The 20339-nt window shown below is 43.4% G+C and overlaps 1 protein-coding gene across 1 annotated transcript in view; it reads right to left on the bottom strand.

Annotated features, from left to right (window-relative positions):
• LOC146977016 (netrin receptor UNC5D-like) overlaps nucleotides 1-20339 on the bottom strand; it is a 184858-nt gene that overhangs the window by 45978 nt on the left and 118541 nt on the right. Inside the window, exons 3-4 of the mRNA XM_085792877.1 lie at nucleotides 3879-4022; nucleotides 3512-3615 (exon numbers count right to left, since the gene is read on the bottom strand). Coding sequence (XP_085649003.1) covers nucleotides 3512-3615; nucleotides 3879-4022 — 248 coding nt within the window. The remainder of the gene's footprint in view (nucleotides 1-3511; nucleotides 3616-3878; nucleotides 4023-20339) is intronic.

Raw genomic sequence — 20339 nt, 5'->3', positions numbered from 1 at the left:
GCTGGGACAGATAATATGGCATTCTCTGATTTTCATTAACATCCTACACAGCAGCCCAGTAAACTCCCGGGTGGCTTAGTTACAGCGAGGCACGGATAAACTTCTTTTCCTCCCCTCACTGTTACTGTTGCCTCTGAGAACAGGAACAGAGCAGCGGCATAAGGGGATTTCGAGCTGTAAAGTCGGCTGCACAGCGTTTATGTCTTAAAACAGCATGCAAAGTTGGAACTCATTTCATTTGCATGTTGTCAACTGAGCGTTTATTGTCATCTCCGGGAGAAAAAAAAAAAAACTGTTCATGTGTCTTCTGCAGCACAAGTATTAATTTCCATCAGGATCCGTTGCAAATCGCAGTGGTATGAAATATTCAAATAGATGTCATGACCAAAATAAATATGCCTCGGAATACAAATAGAGTTCAACAGATCACACAGCATCCTGACCTCAATTCCTTAAAACTCAAACTGTAGCTGAGCTCCGGCTTCTCTCTGAGCCAAATTTCACAGTGCTGGTTACAAAAAAAGGCTTTAACCTCTCAGCAATGCCTAAAGTCACGAAAAGAGAAAAGTACACCCGCATCTCCAACTCTGGATGTCGTATTTTCTTTTTTTTTCCCCTTTCCAGTGCAACTCATACTAGAGAGAGCTGGATTTGTCCCTGCATTATTTACTATTACCATTCTCTTTGTTAGCCGGAGTCACATTAATGAATGCATGAGGAGTTGCCTATTTGATGACCACAATGCATGGGGGAGACTCGCGGTACACCGATGCTCCATTTGTGTGAGCTGAATCATTCATCACACACAGAGCGTGCACACAGACACACACACACTCTCACACACAACACCAAATGCACAAACACAGTTTTACATGCTTTATGTGTGCTTTGGATGGAATCCATGGCTGTCTTCAAGGAGTCTTAAAACCCAAAACTATATATATATTTTGTGGGGGGGATCAAGCTTTTTATTAATACAACAATTCAGAACCAACAATAGAGCCTGCAGAGGAAATGTTTGGGTAATATAAATCTCAAACACACTCACACAAGTGCCGGCATTCAGCCTGAATTTAAGATGGTGTTGAATTGCAGCACTTTTAATGCAGCTGTTTGAATTTTAAGCGACCAAAAGCCATTAACAGAAGTGAACATACTACCCTATAACATTATCGTATGTTAAAAATCCTTCCCAACCAAACGTGGTGAAATCTGTAGACGGCATCCTATCTTCTCATTTGGTTACCAGTTGTCTGACAATTTTTAAGTGTTGCAATTCTACAAGTAACCTAGTGCAATCCTATATTTCACTCTATTGCAATTTTTGTTCACTTTTATTTATTTAATTTTTAACACTGCATGTCAGTCAATCTATCCAAGTTTTATTTTAGCAGCATCGTTGCTAAGAACCCCTCAGTTCTGTCTTAAGCCGCTTGTATTTGTGGTTTGTAGGCCTTAAAATACCTTTCTTCTACCTGATAGTTAATTCAATAACTGTTGTAGCCTATAATCAACAAATGACAGTAGCCTACGAAAGCATGAACAATTGGTGCTTCTATTATGAAGCAAAGTGGTGATGATATATAACCTGGAAACTTCTGGTCAACAGGTGGTTGAACAACCAGTTAGCTGTTTGTAATGATCAGTTATCAGTTCAGTTATCTGTTAGCTGTTAGTACTAGTTATCAGTTACATGTTTGTTGTTATCTGTTTGTAGTTATCAGTTATAACTGATGTACACAATTGACCGTATCCACAGCGTCGCCATCTTTCCTTACGTCATAACTCGGGGTGGGTAAACAAACCGTAACTGCGTCCCTGGCTGCAAGCCGTATAAATGTCAGGAATCTGATAAACTGCTTTCCTTTCATTTTCTTCCTGGGTGATACAGATTTAAGGAAGGCATGGGTTGTTTCTTTAAACTATTAAAAAATAAAATTCCAAAAATCCGTAAACAGAAAGACTACAGGTCGCGTAGGTGACGCCACACACCACATGTCGCCCTTTCCCGTGTCAGCTACTCCACTGCCTGTTAGCCTACTGTAGTCCGTAGAGCGGTCTCACACAAAATTAATTCTTCCGTTGCCGTTTTATGAAAAACTACACATTTTTTGGCATTAAATGCAATGTTTTAAATAGGTAGAGGTCATATATTTTTCTCATGATACAATTCAATCGGATCACGAAACAAAATTTTGACTCCCGCTCACTTTCATTTAGGATCTCTATACTAACTGTTAGCTTCTACTAGCTCATCATTTGCAGTTTGCAGTTTTCTGTGAATGCAGCCTCATACAGAGCAAACAACACTGATGCAGGGTTGTGTTTGCATATTATTTACAGGAGGTGAATGATGTTTTAAAACTCCTTGCAGGCCTAATCATACAGTAGAGTGGGAATTCAAAATAAGTGAAATTATAGAATATTAAGATGTCTTCCAATATGAAAGTTAATTCCATCAATACATCTAAAGCGTACAGTTTGATCTTCCATCGCCGTCAATTTTTCCACATAAAACCAAACGTGCTGAAAAGAGCCAAACTTGGGGAACACTGGTCCCTAATGTGACTGTTCTGAGTGAAGTCTGACTTAAAAGCTGAAGAAAATCAATGTGTTTCTCAACTGATGGTGTTTGAAAACATAAAAAAACACATGTCTGTTTTAATGTTCTGTTTACAATATAGAGATGTAAACAAAGCCTTAACCATTAGCTTCATAAAAACATCAATAACTTCTTAGTGTATGTAAAAGCATGTCAATCACTTGCAGGAAAAACAGCAGGGATCCAAGTCCTGTGCCTTTGAAATGTGCTGGTATAGGGCTGTCATTTTGTTTACCCATAGATCACGGACTGTGCCTTTAAGTAAATGCAAAGCTTCAGAAGCTTGGGCACACAGGCTTTGATATTGACATATCTGCCTACTGAGCCTCCACATGAAGGCAGACAACATCAGAGCGCAGAACAACACACACCACTCAACAGGACTGTCCGTGAGAGCCTCATTTTATATTCATAGTAAAAATTAAAATGGCAATGACAGCCACTCTCTTTCACACACACACATAGACAGGACTCAAAGGGGGAGAGGGGAGGTGATACTGAGAATGAAATGAATACATGACATCTAAATAAGTCATAGCCGTACATCCTTTTACCCGTGAACACAGGAAACAGAGAACATAGCGGCGCACACGGACAGTTATTATCGCCGGTGTGTGAGTGATGGCTCCAGACTTGAACAGAATGAGTGTGAGAAATTAATACCAATGGCTGTCTTCAGCTCATCAAACTGGCGGCTCTGGCGTAAACCAGACTTGGGGTTGAGGGTGGTTGGGGGAGGGGGGAGAGGAAAAGTGCACCAATGTCTTTGATTTGCTGTGGCTGGAGAGTAGCAAAACATTGTATCATGAAGACAGAGTTATTCTGTCAGTGCAGCAGACAGATGACTGCTCCTCTCCAGGCAACACAGGAGGAAATGTTACTTGTTTGAAGTGCAAGAAGCCCCCTCACCTCAGCCACCGGCACTCCCTCTGGGGGACGACAATGCAACACAATCATGCCATTCAGAGGCACCTCGGTGCCTTGGGGGTCCTGCTCAAAGTTCTTCCTCAGGTCTGTGGGAGAGAATAAACAGCACTGCATTAAACAACAACAGCAACAGCAGCGGCATGAAGCAGCATCTAAACATGCACATTAAAAAGTCAGATTCGTTTCATGTTTGACGACCTCCTCCTTGCACAAACGCAGACAGACATAAAGAATGAAGCCTTCTGCAAGAAAAAATAAAAGATCACACCACCGGTTTTGAAGAAGGATGACCTTTTCCGAGACAATAAGGTCAAGTCTGGGAATCAAAATGACACGGAGCTTTGCTTACAGGCGATCCGGACAGTTGCCTTGCGGCTCTTGGACGTTCCCAGGTGACTCCAGGCGACGCACAGACACCAGTAATCCTCGGGGCCGTGGAAGTCCTCCACCTGCTGCCGAGACACGTTGATCATCACCTCGCGGATCTTCAGCCCTGCGGACACACAAGATGGTTTTGGATTGCTTGGGATTAGAGCTTTCATTAGATCACACAGCGATGATCAATCAGAGAGATGAATGAAGAATCGTCGGGGACAGGATGATGAGTGAAATCTGAATTTGATAAGATTATCAGCGGTAAACAGATGATCTACCGTTTGACCAGGAGGAGAGACGGAGCGGAGGCTGCTCGTCAAGCCAAAAAACATTTCAGGGATTTTGTTTGGACGTTATAATGTGTTATTTCTCTAAGTGGGTCCACACACACAGAGCTGACCACTTCACAGCAAATACATGTCATTACTGCTCTTTTGACAAACCCTCATTAAGGCTTGAGTTGGGCAAACAGAGGGGCAGCGGTGGGAAAACGGTGGTTTGTGCCGGAGAGAAATTGTAAGTTAGCTCTTATATCCTCTTTCAGAATCAACCTATAATCCATTTATAGAGAAGTGACACTAAATGCTTTCCAGTGGAGGCATTAACGGAGAGGAGGAGCACATCTGCCTCTTATTGTTGTCTTGGAAAACATTTGAAGAGGCTATAATTTAAGGTAGCATAACAGTGCAATTAAACGCCGCAGCTGAACACGGATACTTTCGATGACAATCAAATCCTCTATTTCTGCAGCAGAGAGTCTGAGTTAATGTCAGCCAGGTCATTTGTTAATATCTGTATATTGTCTTGTGATGCAGCCCATAATGAGCCAGGCGTGAGATGAGCATTTTCCCAGACAACTGATGGGAATTTAAAAGCCCCGGTATTTCAATTATGCCAGACTACTCACAAAAGATGACAGCCTCGAACCATTAATGTATAATAAGGTGGCTTTATTGGGTGTCTGGTGAAATTGCAGCTTTCATCCAAAGAATGTGATGTCTTCTCTCTCCAGCACCGGCTGAACAGATTTATTAAAATGTGAATGCAGAGATACAAACAGCCATTACGCACACAGCTCTTCCTGCTGCTATTGCTGCTGGAACAAGGCTGGACAAGGAAACTTTTTGTCTCCAGCCACTCTCGGGCTTTATGCTAATAAAGTGGCAACTATTCAAGCCCCAGGAGGAGCGTTGGCAGCAATCTGCCTCAGTATGGTTAGGTATGAATTGTGTAAGTGCATGTGTGTGTGTGTGTGTGTGTGTGTGTTTGTGATTGTTCGTCTTACTGCAAAACATGAGTGCAACAGAAAACACAAAACATAAGCTCCGGCTCGTTCTGAGTCAGCGACCACTTGTCCTTGATTTTCTAACGTAAGAATGCACATGAAGAGTTTTTCAGAGGAGCGCTGTGCACCGTCGAAGGACCTCATACTCTCAGCACTTAGCCGTACAAAACAACAGGTTTGGCGGTTTGGCTGAGCTTGAGAGAAAGCTGCAAAAAAAAAAAAAAAAAAAATTCCCATTATCCAAAACTGGATGCTCCTCCATCTCAAAATTCATTCTGGCTGCACTGAATGAAGCCGTCATGGAGGAGAACAGGCTGTGACAATAACAAGTGTCACTGCCCCTCAAAGGAAAAAACTAGCGTTAGCCAACAACTGTAGAGGGCTGAGGTGGCTCTGATTAAAATGGCATCAGGTGTAGCAGCAGCAGAGACACGGTTGAGGACTGTGTTTCACACCCAATGGAGCTGCTACGATGTTTTAAATAAAAGCCGAGAGGAAGTGACATGGTGTAACAAACAAACACATGTTGTTTTAATAAACAGCTGTCAGTAATTGGTCTTTTCTCACCATATTTACTGTATTTAGCCTGTGTGCATCTTTTTGGCGTTGGCGTGAACCCCAGTGACAGATACGCTGTGTTTCCTGTGATTGTTTCACAGTGAAAACCACTTCCTCCCATCAGCAATTTAAAGGGATAGTTCAACGTTTTGGCAAATTGTTTTCAAGGTAAATTCATGCAAAACCGCTAATGCGCGTTCCTGTCGGGGGCAGTTTTTTGCCTTGAAAACAACTAACGTAACGTTCTGTTATTATCTCATAACGAGGTGAATGTGCAGGTCACAACTTGTCTTGAGTGTTTTGGAGTTGTTGGATTGTGTATTTGATGAGTTTGATGAAGGAAACCAAGAAATCCCATTAGCCTCCGTAGCGTAGCTGAGCAGCTAGCGGCTCTGCTCCGCTGTTCTAAAAATAGCTTGCATCGACAATTAAAGGTAACAAACCTACTCCTAAAACTATAGGGATTATGGAAATGGGCTAATTTGCCAAAATGTTGAACTATCCCTTTAATGGTGCACAGGAATAATAGAGATTGGAATGAAAACTAGGCAACAATATAGAAAAGAAATACATTAAATGTCTGTTTGAATTTAGATTTTTTTTCCAGCTGACAGTACGAGGAAAACTTTAACAAAAATTTATGGAAGAATTTAAAATCTTGTGTTTCTGGACCCAAAAGATTAGTTTGTGGATTTCCTGCAGGAGGTTGTCCTTTACACAGATTTTTGGAAACGGCGAACAAGTCGTGCCTGACGGCAAATCTCACAGCAGCTGTTGAGAAATCACTGTAAAGCTTAGCCTCTCGTGGCTTATTGCTTAATTACGCAGCCCTACACTTGTAGAGGAGCCGTCTCTCCACAGGCTCTCGCCACCACCGCCGCGCCGTACGCTGCAGACAGCGCGGCGGCTTAGACATGGGCCGGGATTAAATGAAAACTAATAATGTGAAATGAAAGGTTATCAAAGGAGGCCCTAATGAAGCAATGTAAAACAGACGTGTTCTCTGAAGACACTGTAATCCTCTGCAGCGACTCTCTGATTCCAGCTTTTGATAAACTTGTCAATTCGCGGTCAAGAGAAAAGGCTTCAAAACTCTGTCTACAAACAGATCCGTTCTCTGAAGACACTGTAATCCTCTGCAATGACTGACTGATATTATGCACAATAGACACACAGACACAGACACACACATTCACACAACTACTTCTCCTCTACACCACTACAAATTAGAGGCTTAATCAACGTGGCTGATTAAGAGAGTGAGGCAGATTTAACTACAGGAAAATGAAAACACGACACACTCTACAGTGCGGGGGCAAGTTTGTCATCACATCAAAGACGTCGCTGTTTATAGAGATATACAGTAAATGCACACGAACGCATCATTCAGGTTAATGTGCTTTTGCTTTTCTGCATCTGAAACAGGTGTTTTCACATTACAAATGGAAGCTCATACAGCTACAGGCTAAAAACACACAGAGGTGAAAATTAAATAATAACAATAACATAATAATAATAAAGGTTCTTGCACACCTTCAAATCTTAGTGAGAGGGGGTTTTATGTGTTTGAGAAACATGCACTAACCATCATTTATTCACCGGTAATTGCGAGTTGGTAATGAAAATAATACGGCAGCAAACAACACCCGCGGAGCCCGAGGGCGACACTTTGAAATGTGAATATTAGGTTTCAGCTCAGTTTAGCAGCGAACAGTGCAACTGTTAAAACTGAAGGCCTCACAGTTTTCAGGAAAAAGTTATGTGTTGTCAAAGTTGTTGGTGACAACAACAGGTATGACCGTAAGGTGAGCGACCTATACGGTGCTTTAAGTTGGACAACTTGTCAGGATGTTGTTGACAGCAGCCTGATGGGGAGCGTTGTCTCTTAATTCACACTGGCTCTGTCACAATCAGACCCACTCATCTTCATTAATGATGAGGAAAACAGAAAGAAACTAATGAATAAACAACAGTCGTCTCTACTGTTCCTGATGCAACGTGTTGTGCTGAAAGCAGACAAACTCACACAGGGCGGAGTGAGCTGCAGCTCTGCAAAAACTGTTTCTCTGGCTCACAGACCGCAGAACAACAACGGTGATGCTTTCCACATCAGCCTGTATCAGATCATAATCCATCCATCCATCCATGTGCAGGGTTGCAGGGAGGGCTGGAGCCAACCCCAGCTGACACAGGGCCACATACAGAGACAAACAACACATGCACTGACATTCACGCTTTACGGACAATTTGGAGTCTCCTCTCAACCTAGCGTGCATGTTTTTGGAAGCTGGAGAACCTGAAGAGTGCTAACCAGCACCTCATCGTACCGCCCGTATCACATCATAATCAAAAAGTTGAAGAAGAAATGATTCCAGTATGAATGAAAGCCTTCACACACAACAAAATGCATGAAGCCCTGGTAATAAATAAAGTCTTCCACATGAAGAGACGGCTTCATTTGTCTGAGTGAGAGGCCACAGTGTCTCTGCTGCAGGACAGATAAACAAAGGAGAGAAATCAGAGACACCGACACGTTTGGCGACACGATCAAAGAACTTTGTCTCTTTTCCAAGTATCTTCAAATGACACCGCGTTAGAAAAATTACCCAAAAACGACTTAGTCATGTCGATGGCATGTGGTCACCTCCCCGCATTCACAGAAAAAACAAACATGCATTCAGCCCTGGCCACCTGTTTATTTATTTCTTTCTCTCTCTCTCTGTCTCCCTTCAGGTTCCTGCCAATGGCTCCTGACAAAACGCCACCAAGCCTTGACAACAGACCTGAAGCTGGAGCGGCTTCTACTTGCCCCCTCAATCATGTCCTTTAATATGTCTCTAATGTAAAAAGGAGTCAGGACAGAGCTGTAGCAGTGCTGCTGACGCTCACTTATCATCTCATGTCAGTGTCTTTCTCCGTCTGTGTTGTGCTGTGTCTGGCTCGCGGCCTGTGGTGTGATTTCTCCCGGCTTTGGCCCATTGTCTCTCCTTGGCCCGCTCTGTGAAAAAGGCTCTGAGGGGGCCGAGGCGCTGCCAGCTACAAGTGGTCTCTGATCCAAGTGGGCTCAGCAGAAACTCGACTGGTCCGGCTGCTGCAGCTCAAACGGGTCCAGGATGTCCCAGGATGTGGTACTTATCGCCACGGTAACGGTGTGTGTGTGTGTGTGTGTATATATGGGGGGATATTCATGCAGAGTTTGTCTGAGGGATCCTTTTGCGAGACAGCTAGGAGGTGGATGGATGGAGCTTTAGGAGAGCCACTGTCTGATGTGAACCCGGCTTTGGGGAAACGCTTGTGTGATGTGACATTGCGGTGTGGCGTGGCATGTGTGTGGGGTGTGTGTGGTGTGTGTGTGTGTGTGTGGGGGCTGCGAGGGCTGGCTGAGGGCCAGCAGCAGACGAACCCTGCTAGACAAGCGGAACATGCTCCCAGCAACATCTTCAGTCTGGTCCCAGCTGTGTGTGTCATACTTAATCCTGGAACCAAAGGGACGCATTACTCCATGCATAAAAAAAAAAATCATGATAATTCAACCATTAAAATGCTGTGAGTCCTCGTTCGTGTCGTCCCCCCGGTCGCCTTGTTTATGTTTATCCAAAAAACCTGCATGTCTTCTTATTAAGAGCCAGTTTTGCATACACAAGTAATTTTCACTCTGTGGGCCACTTCATTTGTTCCACTGCTATTTCTTTAACTAATAGTCTGTGACACCCAGAGACTCCGAGGCGTCTCGCTTCCTCCCCACCACCACCACCACCAACCACTCCCTACCTTTCTCTCTCTGTCCTGACTTCATGCCCATATACTCAACACCAGGGTCGCTCTTTAAAGGTATAGTTCATTCACATTTTGGCAAACTGGCCCATTGCCATAATCCCTATAGTTTTAGGAGTAGATTCGTTACCTTTAATTGTCAGTGCACAGCGGAGCAGAACCGTGAGCTGCTCAGACCTACGCTACGGAGGCTAATGGGATTTCTTGGTTTCCCTCATCAAACGCATCAAATACACAATCCAACAACTCCAAAACGCTCTGGTGGACAAGTTGTGACCTGCACATTCACCACGCTATGAGATAATAACGTAACGTTACGAGACAGAGTTGTTTTAGAGGTAAATGCAGAGACTGCTTGCCGAAAAACTGCCCTCGACGGGAATGCACATCAGCGGTTTTGCATGAATTTATCTCGAAAACAACTCGGTCTCTTAACATGCTGTTATTATCTGAATGTGCAGGTCACAACTTGTCCACCAGAGCGTTTTGGAGTTGTTGGATTGTGTATTTGAAGAGTTTGATGAGGGAAACGGAGAAATCCCATTAGCCTCCGTAGCGTAGCTCTGAACAGCTCACGGCTCTGCTCCGCCATTCTAAAAATAGCTTGCACCGACAATTAAAGGTAACAAACCTACTGCTATGACTATAGGGATTATGGCAATGGGCCAATTTGCCAAAATGTTGAACTATCCCTTTAACGGAGCATCAACAGGGACATATATATCCATACTTCCCGTATTTATACGCTTTCCCTCAATCATTATCTCCTCATCTGTGAATCTGCAAAGAGCTGCCACCCCCCCCAACTCCCTCAGCGTGGTGTCCACTTTCAGCCTCTCTCCCACCCTCTCCCATTTCTAGTGTCCTCTTTCTCCCTTATCCCCTCTTTCTCTTATCTCTCCATCAGGGTATCATCCTTTCAGCTGGAGTCTATCGGCACAGATATCCCCTCTGTTCCTCTGTCCTCTCTCCTCTTCTTTCACTCTGTCCTTCAATAATCTCTTGAGTTCTATCACTCACTTCCATCTATTTCCCCCCTACCCCTCTCGCAGCGTTTCAGCTGAGACAAAAATAAAGCGGTCTTCTCTGATAGGTCAGAGCGTGCGAGCAGCGCGCCGCAGCCGAGGCTGTGCCGTGTTTACAGTAACCACCCCGCTTTTTATTTTGTCTTTGGATTTAAACCTCTGATTTAGTGTCTGTAAAGACTCGATACAGCTCCCTAAAATCATTCTAAGGAGTTTATCGGTGCGAGCTGTTTTCCTTGAAGGGGGGTGAAAATCTGGGTAGCAATGATTACATGGAATATCCAGCTGAGCCTTGTCTGCCTGTGGTTTATCAAAAGGCTTAGCAATTGCAAAAGGGATAAAGAAATAAACGCTGTTGCGCTGAATTTGAAGATAGACTCCGCTGTGCAGCAATAATCACGTTGTCCAGAGAGCTCCGACAATGCACCTCCTCCTCTCCTTCTTGGCAAAATCCAAATGTTGGTTGCGGAAAAGATTATCTTCCTGTCACATCTGCTTCCCTGGCACTTCCTCCACTTCTCATTCTGGGTCTCCCTCACCTGTTGTCACTTCCTCTGTGCCTCTCTAACCTCCCTCCCTCCTAACACACACACACACACACACACACTTTCTCTCTCTGCCTCCTCCCAGTGTCTGATTGTCTGAGTGGAAGTCGGTGCTCTGGAGTCAGAGTCGAGCCACGCCAGCTGCACCTCATCACTGTAATCAAGCCCTGTACAAATACCCAGCTCTGCTGCTGCCACATCGCAGCTTCTGCTTCACTCAGTCTGCACCTTCACACCTTTTTAAAAAAAAATTTTTTAGATAAGATGCTATTCTGATTTAGCCCGTTACCTGCATCCTGACCCTTGTCTCCTCTCCCCTGCGGTACCATCTGCTCCATCTCCACCACCTGCCTCCAGCCGCCCCCCCCACTCCCTCCACCCCCTCTGGCTCCTGCACTTGTCTTCCTGGTTTTCTCGCTTCGCCCTTGTGTTTCCTTCCATCTGGCTCTGCGGCTCAGGCGTCATCAAGCCATCCTCTAAAAACTTGCTCCCGCCGCACCTGGGTTCACCGGGTCATGGACCTCATTTAACAGGTCAAGCTCAATTTGAAGAGGGTGCATGAGAAATATTCACAGCGATGAGTTAAGATCAGTGACAGAACAATGTGGTTTAAAATGAGTCTAAAGCCTCAGTGTGCTAAACTTTCTGTGTCATAATGACTTTTCTTCTCCTCTCTTAAGGATCCTATCTGAGTGAAATGAAGTCAAAGTGTCTAAGCGGCAGCCGGGATAAGAGCTTCAGTGCTTCCTATCTACCTACTTTTAGCATAAGAACCAGCAGGAGGAAAGGTGGAAGTGGAAAATGCTCCGTGTAAAGTGACAGATGACCCCACATAAATGTAGAAAGACATGGCTGACAATCTAGAAGTTATGGAAATCCTCATAAAATTGCCCAGGAAAGCCTATATACTTATGTCTAACTATAATCTATATAGGTACAGCTACTGCTGGGAAGTTCTGGGTTCAATTCCCTGGTCTGGAGCCCCACCCCTCGGTCAAAAGACATGCACAGCAGGTTAACTAGTGACTCTAAAGGCCACACTCACACTAGGCAATTGTACCGTGCCCAAGCACATTTGCCCCCTGAAATCTGGATTATTTGGCCAGTGTGAGTGCCAGTGAACCGTGCTTGAGTACGGTACACTTGGTCACGTGCACAAGCACGACTACGTACGCAAAACGTGAAACTCCTAACGTATACTGTAACTGTGTGTTCACACCAAAAGCTTCCAAAGTGTCAAAAATGCTCGAGGGTGCGCTTCAGACAAGACAGCTTCCAAAACGGCAAACATTTTCAGCCGCTTTGGTCGCTCGTCACGTGACTGACGTCAAAGTTTGATCGCGCTCGTGTTTCAGCACAGTAGCCTACGGAACAACTGGCCCTAGCCTTGCTTCACCAGGCTCTTCATACAGAGAGGAGAAGAGGAAAGTAAAAGTGTTCACCAAAATAAAACTTTGATCGATTTCCATCTCTGGTTTTGAAACATGTTATTCATTTAAACATGGATGTACAAAAATCTGTTTTAGAAGAGGTTATTATATTCTTTAAATTAAAAAGTTTCACCACATTTTTATTAGCTTGGTGCTTTTATTTTGACGGAAAGGTGCATCCATCAAATTCCGGATCCTGTCTCTCTCTTGACTGGTTCCGGTTTTCTTACCAAAACAGCCACTAAACGGCCCCGACTAGCACCCTAAGTCACCCATTGGTGTGAAAATGAATATGGATATGTCGGCCCTGATAGACTGGGACCTGTCCACGGTGTGTGCCCGACCTCACACTGTGGCAGCTGGAGTTGGTTTCAGCCTCTACAATCCTCCATGGATAAACCCTACAACTAATAGATGGATGGATGTTCTGCAGTCCGTGTCTCATTCTTTCGTTCTCTCCCATGGTGCATTTCCACGTTTTGTCTTTGTTAAGCTGGACGTCTCTTTTCCCAGCCACTGCTGCACAGTAATATTTAAATACAGACTCAAACGTGTCCTCAGTAGACAGCTCTCTCCATTTGTGTTTACATGGGGGCGGCCATTACTGTCAGCCCTGATCAGTCTCTTGTTTCATGGTTCACGTTAGGCCAGTTATCGCGGGTGCTAAAGCGAGGGCACACATACATTACAGTGCTCCGATGACGCTCGTAAAGCCGCAGACCGAGTTTACTCACCGCCATGAGATCCACTTGGGATTCGTAAAAACACGGTCACGTGCGCACAACACAGGTTTACACTCTCTCTCCAACATGTTCACATACATACCCACAGGAAAACTAGCAACCGAGCACCAGCAGAGCTCAGAGCTGCCTCTAAAAACCGGCTTTATACACCCAATGTGATGAGATACAGTAAATTCAATTTCATTTACTTACTCAAACTCCCGCTCTGACTCAACAGATGTGGATTGCAGCAACAAACCTCCCAGTGGTGGACTATTACATCCTGCCTCCCTCTGCTCCCTCTCAGTCTCTGTTATGCTTTTAAAATGAAAAACTGTGACGAGCAGCCTTTGCAAAATAAAATAAAAAACAAAACAAAAAAACATTAGATGTGAATGAGAGCAGTAATTACTAGATGAAATGTACCTAAATGAAATCCCTTCAGGTGTTTACAAGCATCACTGACTTCAGTCTATCAAAACTAGCTCAGACCGTGTAATGATGTCGAGCCCGCAGTGAGTCTGCAGGTCTCCATAGAATAAGACCCAGAACCAGGGCCGGGTGGGGGAGGGGGGGGGAGGTGTGCAACACGGAGCGTGTCCGTTCACTGTTTTTCTGTGAATTAACGGCGCAGATGTTAAAACAGAGAGAGTCCTTCTTCATCATTATAATTCGGTCATCAAATGTGTTGATTTCATGTTTCTTGATAAACTGAAGGATTAGATGTTCCTCCACCAGCCGAGAAACCAACTCTCCAACTTCTTGAGCTAAATAAACTAAAGAAAAACACAAAAAAAACTAGATGCATCATCAGGAAGCTAAAAACAGGCTCGGCTAAAGAGATGTTTATATTTGGGATGTGACAAGTTGGACTGGGACTATAGACTTGGCATTGGTGGTATTGATTCTTAAGTTATCGACCAATATAACCTCGCACCTCTGGCCAGTTAATTATAAAAGATTTAGGATTTTTTTTTGTTCATATTTGAGATTTATGAGATCAGATCCTGCAGGACCAGGGAGATATTTGCACTCTGACACATTAAGACACGTTTCTTTGCCTTCTCTCTCTCTGAATTCAGAGTGTTTGATCTGGACTTAGACACTGCTGTCTTCCATTTCATTTTGCACTGTCTATCAAAACGTCCAGCTACCGTTTCATCATCTCACACAACTCGTATAGTGTTAATTTAATAAAGTTTGTTGACGACCCACTTCTCCATGACTAAGGAGAAACAATGACAAGGCGTCATTCAACACAAACTAAGTGCAAAGTTAAGCTTAAAATATCAATAGACTGTTTTCTTTTTCTTTTCGTTGTCGTCGTGTTTCCTGTGCTGCGTGAACCGCATCCCCTCCCCGCTGGCAGCAGACACACACAGAGCGCTCGCAGTGACTTCACAGAGGTTAACGACGACAACTAGAGGGTTTAGGAAACAGAAACAAGGTGCGTTTGGGTTCATTTCCATCACAATGAAGCCGAAAAGGAGAAACCAAACACTTTACCGTACATGTACTGTAGGTTTACTGCTGAGAACACCTTACTGCTGAGAACACCGGAAACCAGAGGAGAGAGGAACATCAAAGCTCAACATGAGGATTAAAACTAGATGATAAATAGATGTTAAAATCTGATCTGCATCCAGGCCTTTGTCTTTACCCCCCTGGCGCTTTTCATGTGTTCCTGCGTTTTATCTGTGAGATGTCAGGAGACAGTCTGGCTCTGTCAAGGACATCCGACACAGGACCAGGACTAAATAATAAGCTGCAGATGAAATTAACAGCATTAGCCAGGGATTTTCAATATTAGGGGGAAATAATTATTGAAGCATCTTTGTTTTTCTGGTTCACCGACCACCTGATTTTCACGGCAGCACAAAGACAACAACAACAACAACAATAGGCAGCACTTTGACACACTAGGTGTTTTTTTTTCTTTCTGTTTGTTTGGTATTTTTCATCCCCCAGCGGAGCACATTTGGCACTAAGGTGCGACAGGGGCACAGACAGATGGTGGTTTGAGACGCAAAGCGCTGGTATTTTGGTGAAAACCCGAGACGTGCCGGGAATAAACATCAGAGAACTGGGTCTGTTTTGGTTCAGGCTGATAATTTAGTGACTCTGTAATGAGTGCATATTAAATACTTTGGGTGGGGAAAGAAACATGCAACAAGTACAAGAGTATCTGTCATCCACAGGTGGTGTGTATGAAAGCCTTCCCTTCTTCCACTTTCTTTAACCAAACTCTCTTGGACCATTTGAAGGCTGCTACACAGATATATACGTGATAAATCTGCAGCTTCCAATTTTAAAACTAGTGTGCTGGGCAGAGCGATTGCAAACAGCGATTCGCCGTGTTTACATTGATGAAATCACCAGCAAACAGCAGCAGGTTGCAGCAGAATAACAGAAAGACTTGTGCACACATCAGGTGAGATCTTTGTCATCCTGCCACTTGATGTGACACGCTGCGAAGGCAATGAAAAGCACAGAGACAATTAAAGTTCACCCGCTCCTCGTTACCACTCCTTCTTGCTCTCTCTCTCTCTTCCCTCTTTCTTTCTCTCATCCATAAACACTGGATTAACAGTAGGCAATTATTCCCATGCGTCACGGCCTCCTTTTTGTCTGGCATCTCGGATTTTTAATTCTCGAGATGTATTTTTAGCGCCGATGTAACGTGATGCATCTGAATTACAAATGTAGCTTTTTCATTTTTCAGTCATCCAATCACACTTGAATGCTGCTTCTATTATTCATTTCTGCTGTATTGTCACTGTACATGTTGTGTATGAGCCTATACGACAGACTGGTGGAGTGATGCAGCAGGTTAAGTTCAGTGGATCAGTGGAAAACATCACAGACGACATGACACAGCTCGAGCTCTGCTCTTTCAGGAGCTCCACAGTTCCGTCTTTTAAATGCTGCACCATCTGCCTCTGGCTGCAGATTTGTTGTGCCTTATTATATCCACGTCAACAAATTCTGCATCGTTCAAACAATATTATTTTCCTTCTTGGAGAAACGCTCTGCTCCCTCTCTTTTTTTTCTTTTTTTTTTTACCGAGCTATTTTCAAAATGCCACTCTGATTGCCACAGCTGTTCAAAAGGTATACGAGGCCAGTAATGAGACCGGGCTGAAAAGATTCCCCGTCTCTTTCTCTCTTCAAGTTCTTACCTCACAGTTTGTTGATCTTGATTATCCCATCAGAAGCTTCTCGCCATCACCACGCAGCACACTCATCTCATCTCTCCTCTCATGAGCCGCTGCTGTTTTATAATGGCTGCTAAATCTGTGCGTTTAAGAGGGAAGTTCACTTGAGGCCAGTTGTCGACGCTCTGCCAGCAGAGGAGAGGGTGAGTTCACTGTTAAAACTATCTAACACGGCCCGACAGAGAGCAACCACCTGCACTGAGGTGAGGTCAGAGGTCATGAGACACATGGATGGAGCAGGACTATTGGATCTACATGTAAAAAAGAAAAAAAAATCTTCTCTGGGCAGTTTTGTGTTGGAGGAAAATCAACAACACTCTACCTGGTCACTAAATATGAAATAATCACCAGCTGCTCTAACTTAGCAGCAACAAGGCTGGACACACGGGAGCAGCCTGCATGGCCCTGTCCAGTGGTAACCAACTCATTAACAAAGCATAAATGTATTAAAGGCAGTAATATGATAAATAACAAGTGGGCTGCACTTTTATGTCATCTCTTTTGCTCTTCTTGGAGTCTCAAAGTGCTTTACACCACAGCAAATCTCCAACATAAAACACTGGGTAACACTTTATAATAACTACACATGATTAAACATCCAGTATGAATGAATTCATCCTTTATAAAGTGTTCTTCCTAGACTGACTGTGATTAGTATGTCATTTATAAACACAATTATGAATGTTAAACTAAGCTCTATATTTATTTATTTTTGTCCTTTACATATGTTTGTGTTTTTGTATGTTGTGCTTTGTGACAGCAGAAGGCTGTGATCTTGTGTTGCTTTTTTGATGAGCTTGTCTTGTCACAAAAAGAAAATCTTAAATTAAAAAGAAAGTAAAAAAAAAAAAACTAAGCTCATCTATAGTAAAACATCTATTGACATGCTCACTAACCATTGGTACAGGTCTAAAACATTGTACATGTGCTGCAAGTCAAGTAAACATTTGATAAATTATCTTATGAGACACTGTCATCTCCTAAATAACTGGTTTGTAACTGATATATTACAAATGCAGAATCCATTTTTATGAATCAATCAATTAGCAATGAACATGATCCAGAGTTCATACATTTACAGTGTAACTGTGTGTATAAATTAAGTACCAATTAGAATCAAAGTAGGAAGAATGCTTTACTGTATGTGTTATATTAACTTAACCCTTAACACTGGCCTCCCTCTGCTGCTGCTTGTTAACCCTTATGTGGTGTTCGGGTCAAATTGACCCGTTTCAAATTTTTACTAAAAGAAAAAATATACAAGGATACGACTTTTCGACCTGAAAATCCATGGCCTTGGCTTATTTTATGTGAAGAACGTGTGAAAGAAAAAAAAAAATATTGACATGATATGCTACAATACCCCTACGCATTTATGTCCTTCATAGGATGTTCGGGTCAATTTGACCCGGATGAAATACATTGACTGACAGACAGGCAGACACACACACACACACACACACACACACACACACACACACACACACACACACACACACACACACACACACACACACACACACACACACACACACACACACACACACACACACACTTACATGGATGCAGACACACACAAACACACACACATATACAAACACACTCACGCACACATAAACACACAGACACACACACACTTACATGGACACAGACACACAAAGACATGCTAGCACACACAGAGACACACACACACTTACATGGACACAGACATACACAAACACACAGAGACACACACACACACACACACACTTACATGGACACACACACGTGCACAGAGACACACACACACTTACATGGACACACACACACACACACACACACACAGAGACACACACACACTTACATGGACACAAACACACAAACGCACGCACAGACACACAGAGACACACACACACTTATATGGACACAGACACACACACACTTACAGACACAGACACACAAACACGCACACACACACACACACATGGACCACAGACACGCACAGACACAGAGACACACACACACTTACATGGACACAGACACACACACGCACAGACACAGACAAACTTACATGGACATAGACACACACAGACACACAAACACACGCACACACAGAGACACACACACACTTACATGGACACAGACACACACACTTACATAGACACAGACACACAAACACGCACACACAGAGACACACACATGGACACAGACACACACACGCACAGACACAGACACACAAACTTACATGGACATAGACACACACAGACACACAAACACACGCACACACACTTATATGGACACAGACACACACACACTTACAGACACAGACACACAAACACGCACACACAGAGACACACACATGGACACAGACACACACACGCACAGACACACACAAACTTACATGGACATAGACACACACAGACACACAAACACACGCACACACACTTATATGGACACAGACACACACACACTTACAGACACAGACACACAAACACGCACACACAGAGACACACACATGGACACACACACACGCACAGACACAGAGACACACACAAACTTACAAGGACACAGACACACACAAACACCCCAAGGCTTTACTATAGTGGATTTTTTACATACATTATAACTTTATCACAAAAAACAAATGACACTTCCATTGTTAAATGTGATCTAGCAGAGATTAATTGCAAACATGATTCATGTATGTTATCTATATTGTTTGGAACTGAGATAAAGAAAATATATGTTGGAGTTTTTTTATGTAAATATTTAGTTCTATATTTCTTTTAAAACCAACAATAATGTTCCGGGTCAATTTGACCCGAACAGTTCCAAAGGGTCCAAAATGTGAACATAACACAAGGGTTAAACAGGTTTTAGTCACTTTACTCAAATAGTACAAAAAGAGAGTACAAAAATACATAAAACACAATAAACCACAAAAGACAAAGCACTGAGCATCTCATCATAAACTGAGAGAAACTGTTCACTGCCCTCTTTCATCTGATGAACACTTCTTTATTGACAGACACAATATGTTTCAGCCTGACAGCACACCATTGCTCAGCTAATGGTTTGAGCAGCGCAACAATGTTGATATTCATGATAACTGCATAATGATAATAAATGGGCTTTCATTAGATCCTCTACAACCTACACCGTGTCCTGCAGCGAGACAGAGACCGGTTCAAATCTTCAGAAAACAAACGGAGGTGTTGTTGTCCTCGGCGCCGCCTGTGTGTAGTGTACGATGTGTAAATTAAAGAGGCGACTGTCAAACACACACTCGCACATAAACACACATCTGAGGAGTCTCATGTCTCTGGGCAGAAAGCTTTTTGTCAAATTACCGACGTTGACGCTGAGACCACAGTGTCTCAGATCCACGAGGAAATACATAAAACCGCGAGTCAAGAAAAGACGATTTTCCTTCATCATCCGACACGTCTGTACTTTTAGTCGCTGCTGTGTCAGTGAAGTGCTCCTGAAGAATTAAGTTACATGTGGCTTCCCTCCTGCTTTAGATAAATGTGGTCTGCCCAGAACAGGCAAGCTGTCAAGTGCACAACCTTTTTTTTCTTTGAGGTGCAACATAAAGTGTCTCTGTGGCACCAATATGGATTCAAATCTTGTGCATTTCCTTTTTTTGCGAGGAGAAAACATTTCTGGAGGTTGCACGCAAGGTTTGGAAACTGCGTATATTTGACTTATGTGTGGGTGTGGGGGGAAGTACTTCTCATTTTCCTCTGTGTTAAAAATTTTAAGAAGCCAGGAGACAAATGCAGCTCACGCTCGCTTATCGTCACGGAAAGTTGAACTGTCAGGATTAGCTCACAAAGAGCAGAAGATGAGGTGCAGGTATGGAATATTTGGTCATTACATGCTGTTAAAAATATCTTCTTC

The sequence above is a fragment of the Trachurus japonicus genome, chromosome 12, assembly GCF_045865225.1.
Source record: "Trachurus japonicus isolate A0001 chromosome 12, Traja_1.0".
Lineage (NCBI taxonomy): Eukaryota > Metazoa > Chordata > Actinopteri > Carangiformes > Carangidae > Trachurus > Trachurus japonicus.
This window is presented reverse-complemented; position numbering and strand designations above follow the sequence as displayed.